Raw genomic sequence first — 13,924 nt, 5'->3', positions numbered from 1 at the left:
AATCTATAATATATATATATGTATGTATGTGTATATATATATATATAGTTTTGGTCAATTGTCTTAATAAGGTACTTTATAATGTTACTACACCCCAGCCCAGGATCCAGTCTGCAAAGAGTACCACAATGTATTTGATGATTTAATCACCTTAGTCTCCTTTATTTTGTTATTCACTATTTATCTTTGTGTGTGTTTGATAGGATTTCATATATACTAGGCCATCCTTGAACTCACTGTGTAACTGAGAATGGCTTTGAATTCCTGATCATCTTGCCTCCACCTTCCAAATTCTAGGATTATAGACATGTGCCACCATACCTCACTCTTAGGTCTCTTAACTTGTAACAACAGTTCCTTAGTTTTACTTTTTTCATGATCTTGACATACAAGATAGTTCATTTGAAGGCTGGTCTTTGATTTAGGTTGGTTTGGAAGTTTACTTGAGGTTAGATTCAGGTCATGCATTTAGACAGAAACCCCATGGCAGTGGTGTTAAGTCCTTGTTACTATCGCATACCATGGTGTCAGTTTGTGAGGTAAGGTAGTGTATATAGGCTTTCTTTTTCTCTCTGGAAAGTAATAAATTTCAGACTGTTGACTGAGTTGTATTTAATCATAGAACCCTCTCTCCTATCCAGTGTGTAGACTGTGGACTGTGTTAACCATACTTAGCATTAGATAGCACTGAAGAAAATAAAACCAAATTCCAGGATGTGTGTATGGGGATTCCTTTGGGGTTCCACTTTGCAGTCCATTCACTTACAGAAGTATGAAGCTGCCTCTAGAGAATTATTTTTGCCATTGTACTTACAGAGGGAGGTGTTTGTTACTATTGTTTGCTAGTCATGCAGCTTTAAAAAGTTATATACTCAAGTTGGGCAGTGGTGGCACACGCCTTTAATCTCTGTGAGTTTGAGACCAGCCTGGTCTACAGAGCAGATTCCAGGAACAGGCTTCAAAGCTACAGAGAGAAACCCTGTCTTGAAAAACAAACAAACAAAAAAACTCAAGTTACATAATCCTGCTCTGTGCTACAGGAAGGCCTCCTTCAACTCCCCAAGCATACTTTTTAAATTCCCTATTACAGTATCATTGAACCTGAAAAAAAAATAAAGTAGCAAACTAAAACTAAAAACTATAAAAGCAAATATCAGTACTTGGATGCCAGCCCTGTTCTCACTATTTGTATCATTTATGCTCTCAGGACTGTTTTTCTTATTTAAGAAAAACTATAATTAATACCAGTTTCCTTCCTGCCTACATCACTGACATTGGCTCTGAATAAATAAATAGATGTGTACGTACTTCGAAATAAAGCTCTATAAAAAGCACCATGACTTCTCCCAATTAACTTACGCTTAATTTCTTCCCTCAGCTTAGATACCTATTTCTGGGACCTAGAAAAAAATAACACTGCCAAGCTTCCCTTGGCTTGTAGTACTCTGAGTCAGCCTGACTAGAGAATTATGGAACCTGCCAGACCAACTGTGTCTTGTTTAAGATGTGCTCCTCTTGCACGTTGGCCAACAGGATGCTAAATCCATTTAAACATATATAGAGGCAAGATGTTCTGGATATTCTACACACAGATAAAATTGAGAACTTCAAGACTATATTTTATATTTTGGTTGCCCATTATGCCCCTCTCTCCCTCCCTCCTTCCTTCCCTTTCTCCCTCTCTGCATGTGTGTGCCTGTCTGTATATTAGCATATTCTGTTTATTAATGAGGAGTTGGAATAGGGGATTATAAACAGCCTTCTTGAGTTTTATCCCAAATAATCTATTCTCTCTTAACAGGTAGAAGGGTTTTTGTTGTTTTTTGTTGTTGTTGTTGTTGTTTTGGTTTTCGAGACAGGGTTTCTCTGTAGCTTTTGATTCCTGTCCTGGAACTAGCTCTTCTAGATCAGACTGGCCTCGAACTCACAGAGATTTGCCTGCCTCTGCCTTCCCAGTGCTGGGATTAAAGGTGTGCGCCACCACTGCCCGGCTTTCTCCAGTCTCTTGTATGTTGTTAGTAACGTTTGCTTCTTAGGTTCCTGTTCAAGTTCCTAAATTTTTCCTTTCCAGATTTCCCTCAGTTTGTTGTTTTTTAATGTGTAGCCATGAGTGCTTGGCCCAGTTTACTTATAACAGAACCTCAACATCAGTGGTGTGATGTTAACTTACACCTGACCATTATGCTTCAGTTCTGCTAGATAGAGAATGTGACCTCATTTTGCATTAGTGAGCCATTTAAAGCAGATAAGAATGTCATGTTGGCATTCTGATGGTGACTTTAAGGCTGCTAAGCTTGTGACCAGTTCATGCTTTATATTAGTTGCTTTTCTCATAACTGTGACAAAATACTTGACAAAAGCAACTTAAGGAAAGGTTGAATTTGATTCACAGTTTGAAGGTACAGTTGGGGAAAGCATGACACTAGGAGCTTAAAGCAGCTGGTTACATTGCATTCATAGTCAGGAGGCAGAGAGAGATAAATGATAATGCCCAGCTCCTCACTTTCTCTTTTTTATTCAGCTCCCCTCCTCATTCATGGTGTAACCCATATTGAGAGTGTTTTTTTTTTTTTTTTTTTTTGCCAGGTGGTACTGACTCATGCCTTTAATCCAAGCACTCAAGATGCAGAGGCAGGTGGATCTCTGAGTTCAAGACCAGACTGATCTACAGAGTGAGTTCCAGGACAGCCAAGGCTACGCAGAGAAGCCCTTTCTCAAAAAAAAAAAATATGGAGGGTGATATAGAAAGACACTGATAGAAATCTCTGGCCTCCACGTATACACATACAGACATACATGCATTTACATATTTACTAATTGTCATAAAGCATAAATGATTATGTTTCAACAAAATTTGGACATGTATTACCAGCTGAATTTATTAAAATTTATCGCTTTTGGGATGACTTTGGGGAGTGTATAATAAGCCCTATAATTGTTTCTATAGAAGGATGAAGTTATTCAGTTTATTGGGAAAAAAGATCTGTTTTCCTTTTTTGTTTGTTTTTTGTTTTTTTGTTTTTTTTTTTTTTCAAGACAGGGTTTCTCTGTAGCTTTGGAATCTGTCCTGGAACTTTCATCGAACTCACAGAGATCTGCCTGCCTTTGCCTCCCAAGTACTGGGATGAAAGGTGTGTGCCACCACGGCTCAGATGGAACAAAACTTCTTACGAAGAGTTTTATGGTCAAGTACGGTATCTGTTCTGCCTTATTTTTGTTTTCCAGGACAACTTCAAAAGCATATCCACAGTCTCCAAAGAGAAGTGAAGTCTCCAAAGTGAAGCCCCTATATATAGGGTCTCCTGTGAAATATCGCTTTCCTCCCATTCCCAGTGAAGAAGCACCCAAGAAGAAGGCAGAGAAGGAGAGGAGCAATAAGGAAAAGGAGGGTGCCACTGGTCAGCAGGCCGCTGGCATACCCAAAGAAGAAACCCTAGAGAAGCACATGGCTGACAAGTATGCCACTGAGAAGCACATGGTTGACAAACCTGTCACCGAGAAGAACGTGGTTGACAAACCTGTCACTGAGAAGTATGTAGCTGATAAGCATGCCACTGAGAAGCATTCTACCACAGGAGGGAAGACTGAGCACAGTGCAGGTAAACCTTCTCTGTTGATGTTGCCAGTTAGCCTTGGCCTTCCCCTCATAGTTCTTCCTCTGTCCTGATCTATATCTCATTCTCTCATGTTTTGGAGGAGAGGAGGTTTTCCCTAGGACAATGCCATCCCCTTATACTGTTTCCTTAGGCTTTCTATCATTTTTAATAGTGCTTTATTTATGAGACCTACGCCTTGATTCTGCTTATGACTATGGAACCTAAGATGGTTCCCATGCAGCCTATATGTGCTCTTCTACACAACAGAGCACTAGCCTTAGTCCTTTAAGTCTCTGACATGCAGTGAGTTCACTAAGATGGGAGTGTTGTGGAACTTACTTGTAGCTCTGTCCTTAACTGTTTCCTGCCCCTACTGAGGCTTAAAAACACCAAGGGTCGGCACAGGCTGCTGGGAGGCCGCCTCTTCCCTCTTGGCCTCCCAGTTTCCCAGCGTGTCTTGGGCCGCCAAATGGGAGGGGGAGATGCAAGATGGCTCCAGCCTCCGGCTGTTCGACTGCCTGACATGGGAAGGCAAGCCCCCACCTGGCTTGCATCTTGTAGTGAAAGGAGACAAGCTAATCGAGAAACTGATTATTGATGAGAAGAAGTATTACTTATTTGGGAGAAACCCTGATTTGTGTGACTTCACCATCGATCACCAGTCTTGCTCTATGCAGCACTGGTTTACCATAAGCACCTGAAGAGAGTTTTCTTGATAGATCTCAACAGCACTCATGGCGCTTTCTTGGGTCACATTCGGGTGGAACCTCACAAGCCTCAAGAGATTCCCATTGACTCCGCGGTCTCATTTGGTGCATCCACAAGGGAATACACTCTGCGAGAGAAGCCTCAGACGTTGCCATCCGCTGTTAAAGGAGACGAGAAGATGGGTGGAGAGGATGATGAACTCAAGGGTTTTCTGGGACTTCCAGAAGAGGAGACCAGGCTTGATAACTTGACAGATAACACTGCCCACAACAAACGGATTTCAACTCTCACTCTTAAGGAGGGAAATCTGGACATTCAGAGACCAAAGAGGAAGAGGAAGAACTCACGGGTGACTTTCAGTGAGGAAGATGAGATCATCAACCCAGAGGATGTGGATCCCTCTGTCGGTCGCTTCTGGAACATGGTGCAGTGGTTCCAGTCAAGAAGAAACGGACAGAGGGCTCTGGCTCTCTGGACCTGGAGGAGACAGGAAGCGGGCGCATACAGAACTTTGCCTTCAGCCGAGGACTATATGGGAGCCTGCCCCCCACCCATAGTGAAACAGGCTCCCAACCGCATGGCAACCATGGGACAGCACTCATTGGTGGCTTGCCAATGCCATACCCGAACCTCGCCCCTGATGTGGACTTGACTCCTGTTGTGCCGTCGGCAGTGACCATAAACCCCACACCAAACCCTGTAGTCTATAACCCTGAAACTGTAAACGAACCCAAGATGAAGAAATACACAAAGGAGGCTTGGCCCCGCAAGAAGCCCACACTTTCCTTACTGATTAGATGTTTTTGGCTATTAAGTGGATGGGATGGGTAGGATGAATGGAGGCTGGCAAAGGGGGCTAATGAACTAGGGAGGAGACTTTCTGTGTATGTGGTATCGTCTTTCAGAAAGTCTCCTGGGCTCCTAACATGTAATATTGAGACTAGGGGTGGGGCTGAAGTACCAGTTAGAGACCTGAGTCAGAACACGAAAGTGTGGAGAAAGGCTCCCCAGGCCCTAAGCAGACTGCCCTGGTGCTCTCCCTCCGCCTCCCAGGGCCATTTTCATGTGAAGTCACACAGTCCAGGTGGAATCCAGAGCTGTGGAGGAAGCAGTAGTCTCATTTAAATTCATTTCCCTTGTGAGTCCCAGGTAGCAAAATGATTGCCATGGATCCCAGGTTGGTTGGCATTATTCATTTTATTCAACTAAGGTGTAAGTCCATGGTTTTGAGGTCCAATAGTTAGGCCTTTCTCCTCTGTCCTTTCTGCTGGAATGAGACCATTGAGTTCCCTTTGTCTGTGGCCAGTGTCATGGGCACAGATTTATGGGTTTTTACGGTATTGTTGGACTTGATCTATTTTCCTTGTCCACTTGAACACTCCACTTGCTAGTTGGCATTTAGTTCCTGTGCTGCGCTCCTGTGGCATCAACTTTTGTGTGTGCTATGAGGCAGTTTCTTAAGAATATGACTAGATAGGATGGCTCATGATGAACAGGAAAAGACTGTACTTTGCAAGGACCAGGTTCGTATCAGGAGGATAGTGCCCAGCTCTTGGTTTGGAGGCTCCCCCGAATCCCCTCCCAGTGTAGCATTCTGGTTATTCAGAGCTCCAGGCTAGACCTGGCTAACAGGAGACAAGGTAGGAACCATTGTATGAGCTTTGTACAGATTTGTACATTTGTGTAATAGGGCTTTTTACCTGTAACCTTTATTACATTGTAAATTAAAGGTAACTTTTGTCAAAAAAAAAACCCCAAGGGTCACAGCTTCTTCTGCTTAGTGACTAATTGTAACTGTGTTGCAGTATTTGCCATCACTACACTGAGTTAATAGTTATGTGTCCACTTCTATGTGAGTAGGCTCATTGTGTTGATTTCCCCTGATTTTTTTTTACTACTAAATGTCTTACTGCCTCAGGAAAACCCACAGCAGGCACCACTGATGCAGAGGAGGCTGCAAAAATTCTATCTGAAAAGAGACGTCAGGCTCGGTTACAGAAGGAACAAGAGGAGCAAGAACGGTTCGTGAAGGAAGAACAAGAGAGGTATACTGGAACTCAGGCTTGTGTGATCTGATGTGAAGGTGGGGTTGGAAAGATTGGCTTGCCTTTCTTTTTACAATTTTTGTGTTGCCAAAACCTGGACAGTAGTATAGGAATCTAGATTGCATGCATTTCACAGAAGCTATATGTCATTAACAGTGGCAGAACTTTGCTCTTTTTTGAGAACCTAGAAACTCACATTAGCAGGATCTAAATGTTACAGGTACCTTCCTTTCCTTTCTTAGATATAAAGACAATTATATAGGCAACTCTAGTAGAGCTATGAGGAGAGTTTGAACTTTGGTGATAGATTGAGTCTCCCTGGATAAACAAAAGATTCTGGATATAGAGATCTTGACTCTGTTTCCCAGACGATCCTAACTCATGCTCTAAAATCAAGGAGGAAAGAGAGTAAGTAGGTCAGAGTCCCGTAGATAAGAAGCTCGAGAGAAGAGTCAACCCCCTACCCCATGACAATGAGGTATGTGGAAATCCTCTCCTGGAGAAAGACAAAGAATGTCATTGCAGTAGTCTCTAAATGTTGGAGGGAATCTATCAGAAGTGTTCAGGGAACATTGTGAAAATGTGCTGGCCCTGTCTCATTCTACCTTAGCAATTCATCAATGTTTGAAAGCCACTGTGGCAATAGTACTTTGATGTGATACAGGCAGTTCTGCTTTTTATGATCTTTATGTTCAGAAAGGAAGCATAGTTAAAGGACAAGGTCAATTTTATCACTACAAAGAAAAAAAATGTTGTTGGGATGATCACAGAGTACAATCTGGTACCATGTAAGGAATGAGACAGGAAATAGTGCTATAGCACTTGAAGACTAGCACTGAATTTAAGGTAACAAATAATAAGACATTCTTTAGTAACCTTTAAAACCTTTGTGGTTTCTTTTTCCCCCTTTTTAAAAAATTATTTATTTTATTTGTTTAATTGATTATTTTTATATACCAGTCCCAGTTCCCCCTTCTTCCTTGCTCTCTCCCCCTCCCCCGCCTCTCCCCTTCCCCTCACCCTACCCTCATCTACTCCTCAGAGAGGTTAAGGTCTCCCCTGGGAAGCCAGCTAGGTCTGTCCCATCACCTTGTTGATAGTTCCTTTTTTCTTCTCACCTTGTTGATAGTTCCCCTTTTCTTTCTTTTATTTTCAAGACAGGGTTTCTCTGTGTAGCCCTAGCTGTCCTGAAATTCACTCTATAGACCAGGCTGGCCTTCAACTCGGAGATCCACTTGCCTCTCCCTCTCCCTCCCGAATGCTGGGATTAAAGGTATATGCCTCCACTGCCTGGTATGTGGTTTCTGATTAAATGTTTGTTGACCTATTTTTTTTTACAGTTGAGAGGGGTACCTTCTTCAAATTCTGAACATCTCTGCTTATTTTCTTACTCCAGTCTTTTGACCATTTTCTACATGTTTTGTTTTTGTTGGATGGTATATTCAGGCTGGTTTGGGTGGGCTGGAAGTTATGTGAAGGGAAAGTAATAGGTAATGTAATCACGGGATTTCAAATGACAGGCTTGGTAAAGGTAGCCACAGGAATACAACATCCCCAGAACAGGTGAGTGATATGATTGTTGCTGTTTACTTTAAAGAAAAAAAGGAAAGTTGTTTACCTTCTTAGCTACTTTGTTCTCTCTTATTTCCTTAGCAGTTCAGCTGCAGAGAGACTTGGTTACCTTCCTGTCTTTATTTTTGCAACTCACACTATTCACACTTCCATACACTCTCCATCCTTTCATTACCAGATTCTTTATTTGATGTTTGGTTTCCTTTGGCTCTGTGGAACTTGTCCTTGCTTTTCTTGTCTTCCTGTATTTTACCTGTTAAATCCCCTTAGATATTACCTGGACTCCAAGCCCTTATTCCTTGATCAGCTTTTTAAAAAAATTTATAAAAAATTTAGCTATATATTTTTCTCCATTCCCCTCCTTCTTCTCCCCTCCCCTTCTCCCCTCTGCCATAGTTCAGCATCTTGAAGGCATAAATTAGTATACATCACTCAGAGTTCTTGTTCATTTCATGTACTCCATGTTGTTCCAAAGTTAGACATCTCAGAGCTGCTTTCTACATTTCCATTATCCTTCACATTACATCAGTTGTTATGTAAGTCTTCATTGGCGCTCATCTTAGCATCTCTATTTTCCACTATGCTCCTCCCACACCAGATAGGTCAACTAGACTGTATCTGTGGAATCTTTTGTTTGTTTGTTTGTTTTTTCGAGACAGGGTTTCTCTGTGTAACTGGCTGTCCTTAAACTCGCTTTGTAGACCAGGCTGGCCTTGAATTCACAGAGATCTGCCTACCTCTGCCTCCCAAGTGCTGGGATTAAAGGCATGCACTGGCTGTTTGTGGAATCTTAACTGAGTGCTCCAGACCTCCCAGAGTTTGTCCACTGTCCACACAGTTTCCAGAGTGATTTTTCTTAAATAAATTATGGTTGTCCTTGCTAATGAGTCTTTTTTATTTTATTTTTGAGACAGGGTTTCTCTGTAGTTTTTGGTGCCTGTCCTGGAACTAGCTCTTATAGATCAGGCTGGCCTCGAACTCACAGAGATCCACCTGCCTCTGCCCCCTAAGTGCTGGGATTAAAGGTGTTCGCCACCACTGCCCGTCCCCCACCTGGCTTCTTGCTAGTAAGTCTTGATTACAGGATTTATCCAAACCTACCAACAATTCTTCCCTGAACTGGCCATTCCTTGCTCCTCTGCCTTCTCTCTCTCTAGGCAAGCCTGCATCCACATCCCTCCTCATGTACTCTAGTATGCAGCTCCATACCACAAAAGCCTGGCTTGTGCTTTGTCTCCACATGAACTCATGCTCCTTGTCATATGATATGTCTTTCTTTCTCAAGATGCAGGTCAACTCACTTCTGTGGCCTTTCTGTTCCTGTATTGGGGAGGGAGCTGATTTCCTCCCTCTTTGAGCTTAGCTTCCAGCTGGCTAACATAGCCTCATTTGTTCACAGGCTGTCTCCGTTTTCTAGTTAATAGTTTAAAAAGCCAGAGTACAGTCAAGGATCACTGTTGGTTGGTGCTCAGTGAAGTAGAAGAAGCTCAACTAAAATGCCATCAGTGACAACAGTGGGTTAAGTGGACTCACGGGCTAAAATTTCATGATGAAGGCAAAAGAAAAGGGTGTATACAGACTCACACAAGTAAAAAGAAAGAGACAGATTTTGAGGGGGATGGTATTTAAGATGATGGTATACCCAATAAGAAACCATGGGAAGGCAAAAAAGAATCAGTCTGAAAAGCTAAAAAGTAACCATCTGATAGAAGATAAACCTAGATGCCTGCAGAACACACAGATAGTTGGAAATAAAATAGAAGCCTGTGACCTAGGTGAATCTGAGATTAATACACTTAACCCCAAATCAGTTTTCCTCTCTCTTGCCAGAATGTGAAGCTTTGATAGTGCCACGTGCGAGGTGAGAAAGGAAAGTACCAGACAGCCTGGGGCTGGAACACAGAGGACATCTCTTGGAATAGGATCATCCTGACATCTGTTTTGTGTAGTTTCAATAGTTAAAGTTGCAGCAATGTGATTACCAGTTGAGAGAATGTAGCAAAAAAAAAAAAATAAAGATACTTGCACTAAACTCTGGAAAGTCCAGTCATGGATCTGGGAGACTCCCTTTGAAGAAAGGGCTTACTAGGTGTTTTGGCTACTAGGCCCTAAGAGAGCAAAAAGCTTGTGTAGTTCCAGATGGTTGTGATATCAGAGCTTTCTCAGAAGCCCGCATAGCAATCCTAGCCTCTGGACTTGGGGATAGCTCAAGATAAACAATGAGATTCTTGGAGTTGGGGCAAGAAACCAGATACCATAGATTCAGTCTGGGAAAGACATTTGTAGAGACTAGCAAACGGGAGAGCTTCCTGGGATTACAGAATACATTACATGTTGAAACTGAAACAATGGCTAGGAGCCCATATCAAAGAATACTTGAGTAAGGCTTCCCATGACCAGGCCACACAGCCAACCTGAAGTCATTGTCCAAATGAGAGTACAGGCCTGAATTTGCAGGCAGAGGTCTACAATGCTATTCATACCTGACTTCTGGCTACCTAAGTTTCTAGGTGGGTACAAGCTAGGGCAGGTGCTGGCCTTCCAAGTGTAGCAGCAAGGTAACACAGAGGTTGAGGGAGATAGGACAGCAACACTCAAGTGGCTAGAGGCTGTAAAGAGGGCCTCAAAGGAAGGAAATTTAGTGTTGTCAGGCTGTTGCAAGACATACATAGAGGCTTAGACTATATTTGTCTTGAGATTTAGGCAATGAACATATTTTTGGAGATAAATTATTAAGAAGATGGGTATAAAGACAGGAAGCATCTTGAAATAGGTAAGAAGGTAGCCATAAGCAGAAGGCAGATGGGAGAGAATTTAAGAGGGTGAATTGGGTTGCCTGAGACCTGAGTATTTTGCAGCCCATGCAAAGTTGTATGTAGAAGGGTAAAACTGGCATAGGAAGGAATGGGAGCTAGCAAAAGAAGTAAGAGCAATGGGGAGGGGATGGAATTAACTGCACAAGTGGTAGTAGGTTTATGTCCTTTCCATATTAATCAGAACAAACAGGGAACATTCTCAGTCATAATACAGTAAATGAGTGAAATTTAAGAAGCAAGATGAAATGGCCCCAATTTTCTCTGTAAAGTAGTGGTAATTCTGTCAACTAAAATGATGGTAAAGGTTGACAAAAAGTAATTGTCCATATAGGATCCAAGGGATGAGACTAAAAACATATCAGCTGAGACTAAGGAACACAAGATTGACCAGCTTTGTGCCTTTCTCTAGCTAGTCCAGGAAGACAGGGAATGGCATGAGGACTAAGGACTACCCAGGCTGGGAATTGGGAAACAGAGTGGCCTCTGTGTCATCATAGGAATGCTTAGGTGGGGACTAGAGGCATGGGGGAGATCCTGAGGCAAAGAAGAGGGTAGAAGTTGTTTGTACAGTTCTCACTAGGGAAGGTCACCAAAGAGGTAGAAGGATGAGCTAAGTTCAGATCAAAGATTGATAGCAAGGATGAAACTTTTTAAATGAAAACTTAAAACACATAGGAATAGTGAACAGTAGAACTTACATATTCATTCACAAGACTAACCAATTCAAGGCCCAGCTCATCACTGGTGTGGGCAAATTGTGACAATGAGGGACTCAAGAGAGGGTTTGAAGTGTTAGAGAATGAGAGATGGAGGCCATTATATGAAGACTCGCACCAGTGGCCAATGACAAGAGATATCCATTAACTACTGAATGGTAACACTTTCTGCTTGGTAGGGAAGTCCTGGGATTGGATGGGTATGATAACAGGGATCAAGAGGATGACAGAACTGCTCACAGGTTTGGTGAACTCGAGATTAGTAAAAGAAAAGATTTCTACTATACGAAGAGAAACTAGAGCTTAGAGGTAGTTTAGTGACAATGACAAATGTGGGCTTGGGTGGCCTATGCTAGAGGGCTGGTGTAAAAGGATGAAATTGTTCTTAAAGGGAGAAGGTTCATACTTGAAAATTGTGAAATAGTTTCATATGAGAAGTCAGACTTTTTATGCTAGTTTTAAAACTACTTTCATGGAGGTGTGGCTTTGCTGGTGGAAATATGTCACTGTGGGGTGGGCTTTGAGATTTCCTATGCTAAGTCTACCACCCAGCATCTCAGCTGATTTTCTGTTGCCTTCTGAAGATGTAGGCAGCACTGTGTCTGCCTGCACGCCACCATGCTCCCCACCATGATAATAATGGAATAAACCTCTGAAACTGTAAGCCAGCCCCAATTAAATGTTTTCTCTTATAAGAAAAAAAAATAAAACTACTTTCAAGGGAAGTGAAGTGGATGTAAGAGGGAATCTTTTCGGTATGAGAATGAAATTTCCATGGATGCACCGAGGAAAGGATAAGCAGAGGTGGGTAGGTGTGTGGGAAGGAATGTATGTTTTCTGTGATAATGAGGTTTAAGGAGATTTAGGACCATAAGGGTGTTATTATAACACTTTCAGCCCCTCGCACTCTTGCTCACTTTCTCTCTCTCTCTCTCTCTCTCTCTCTCTCTCTCTCTCTCTCTCTCTCTCTCTCATGCATGTGTATGAACATGTGTTGAGCTTTACCTGCTATGGTCTTTTAGAAGTTTGCCTTTGGAGTGTGTCATCCTCTAACAGTGCTTTTTTCTCAAAAGGCTGGAAAAAGAGGAATTGAAAAGAAAGGCAGAAGAGGAAAGGCTACGCCTAGAAGAAGCCTGTAAGCAAGAAGAAGAAAAGAAGCAACAGGAAGAAGAGAAAAGAAAGGCAGGAGAGAAGGCAAAACAGAAGGCTGAGGAGGAGCTGTTGTCAAAAGAGAAACAAGAAAAGGAAAAACAAGAAAAAGCCATCATTGAAAAGCAGGTACAGTCTGAAGTCTCAGACTTGTTATTCAATGATCTTAGTTAATATTGGGCAAAATTTGTTCAGTGTGAATGACTCATAATAATAACTTGAAGTTTTTATATAAATTCCATGTGCTGGTTATTAAATATAACTTATATGGAATAAAGTGAAGTTATTACTGTGTGCCATGTGAGCTTGGATTTCTCTTGTAGAGGTAGACATTGGAATAAGAATTTGGGTGCCACTGGTTTATCTGGGAGAAAAATCCCATGAATCTGGAATGGGAATGAAGTCAGTATAAGTACACTGATGAATGTGGCTGAGTGCCTTTGGGATCTCTGAGGCTAAAGCTCATGACTTAGGATTTTCTCCCTGAGGAGTAAGGAAACTAGACAATTCACTTATCAAAACCTTATCAAAACTATTCCTTAGTGTGGAATACTGTTCCTTGGGGGAGTTAACTTCTGAAATTGTCTACCTATGTGCACATTTCCTGGCCTGCCCACAAACACAGAGGCCTTCACCATATGTGAGAACTATTTCTTGGTTTATTTGTTTCTTTCAGAAAGAAACAGCAGAAGCAAAGGCACAGGAGGCTGTTAAACAGATGCGTTTAGAAAGAGAACAGATCATGCTGCAGATTGAGCAGGAACGACTGGAGAGGAAGAAGGTAAGAGTTGAGGGATCAGGAAGACTTAAGGAACAGAAAGTGAATCCAGTCTATATCTTTATTATGTTTTTTGTCATCATGTTCTATTGGTTACTGAGAAAGGAGTGATCATAAAGCTCTGCTGGTGGGCTGGAGATGTAACCCAATGGTAAGATTATTTATCACATATAAACTCATTTGTTCAACCCTCAGACCTGAAAACAACAGATCTATTTTTGTGATTTCGAATTTTTCTATCTTGCCTTTCATTTCTGTCAGTTTTGTTACACACACACAGTGTATGTTAAAGCCTTGTTACTTGAATACATATCAGATAATTACATTTTCTTTTGAATCGACAGATTTTTTTATGAAATTCCCTTTCTAGTCATTTTTTGTTTGTTTGTTTGCTTTTGAAGACGATGTTTCTTTGTAGTACTGGCTGTCCTGGAACTTACCCTGTAGATCAGGCTAGCCTTGAACTCAGAGATCTGCTTGTTTCTGCCTCCTGAGTGGAGTGTTGGGACTAAAGGCATGTGCCAACATTCCCAGTGTTAGCTCT

The 13,924-nt window shown here is 41.9% G+C and overlaps 1 protein-coding gene and 1 pseudogene across 1 annotated transcript in view; both read left to right on the top strand.

Annotated features, from left to right (window-relative positions):
• Window positions 1-13,924, top strand: part of Map7d2 (MAP7 domain containing 2) — a 45,140-nt gene that overhangs the window by 22,477 nt on the left and 8,739 nt on the right. Inside the window, exons 6-9 of the mRNA XM_050164356.1 lie at window positions 3,226-3,599; window positions 6,223-6,349; window positions 12,527-12,731; window positions 13,279-13,383. Coding sequence (XP_050020313.1) covers window positions 3,226-3,599; window positions 6,223-6,349; window positions 12,527-12,731; window positions 13,279-13,383 — 811 coding nt within the window. The remainder of the gene's footprint in view (window positions 1-3,225; window positions 3,600-6,222; window positions 6,350-12,526; window positions 12,732-13,278; window positions 13,384-13,924) is intronic.
• Window positions 4,079-5,135, top strand: LOC126515050 (nuclear inhibitor of protein phosphatase 1-like; annotated as a pseudogene).

The sequence above is a fragment of the Alexandromys fortis genome, unplaced genomic scaffold (genome assembly GCF_014885135.2).
Source record: "Alexandromys fortis isolate MF-2015 unplaced genomic scaffold, M_Fortis_MF-2015_v1.1 scaffold_147, whole genome shotgun sequence".
Lineage (NCBI taxonomy): Eukaryota > Metazoa > Chordata > Mammalia > Rodentia > Cricetidae > Alexandromys > Alexandromys fortis.
The sequence above is the reverse complement of the archived record's forward strand: the minus strand, read 5'-3'. Positions and strand labels throughout refer to the sequence as shown.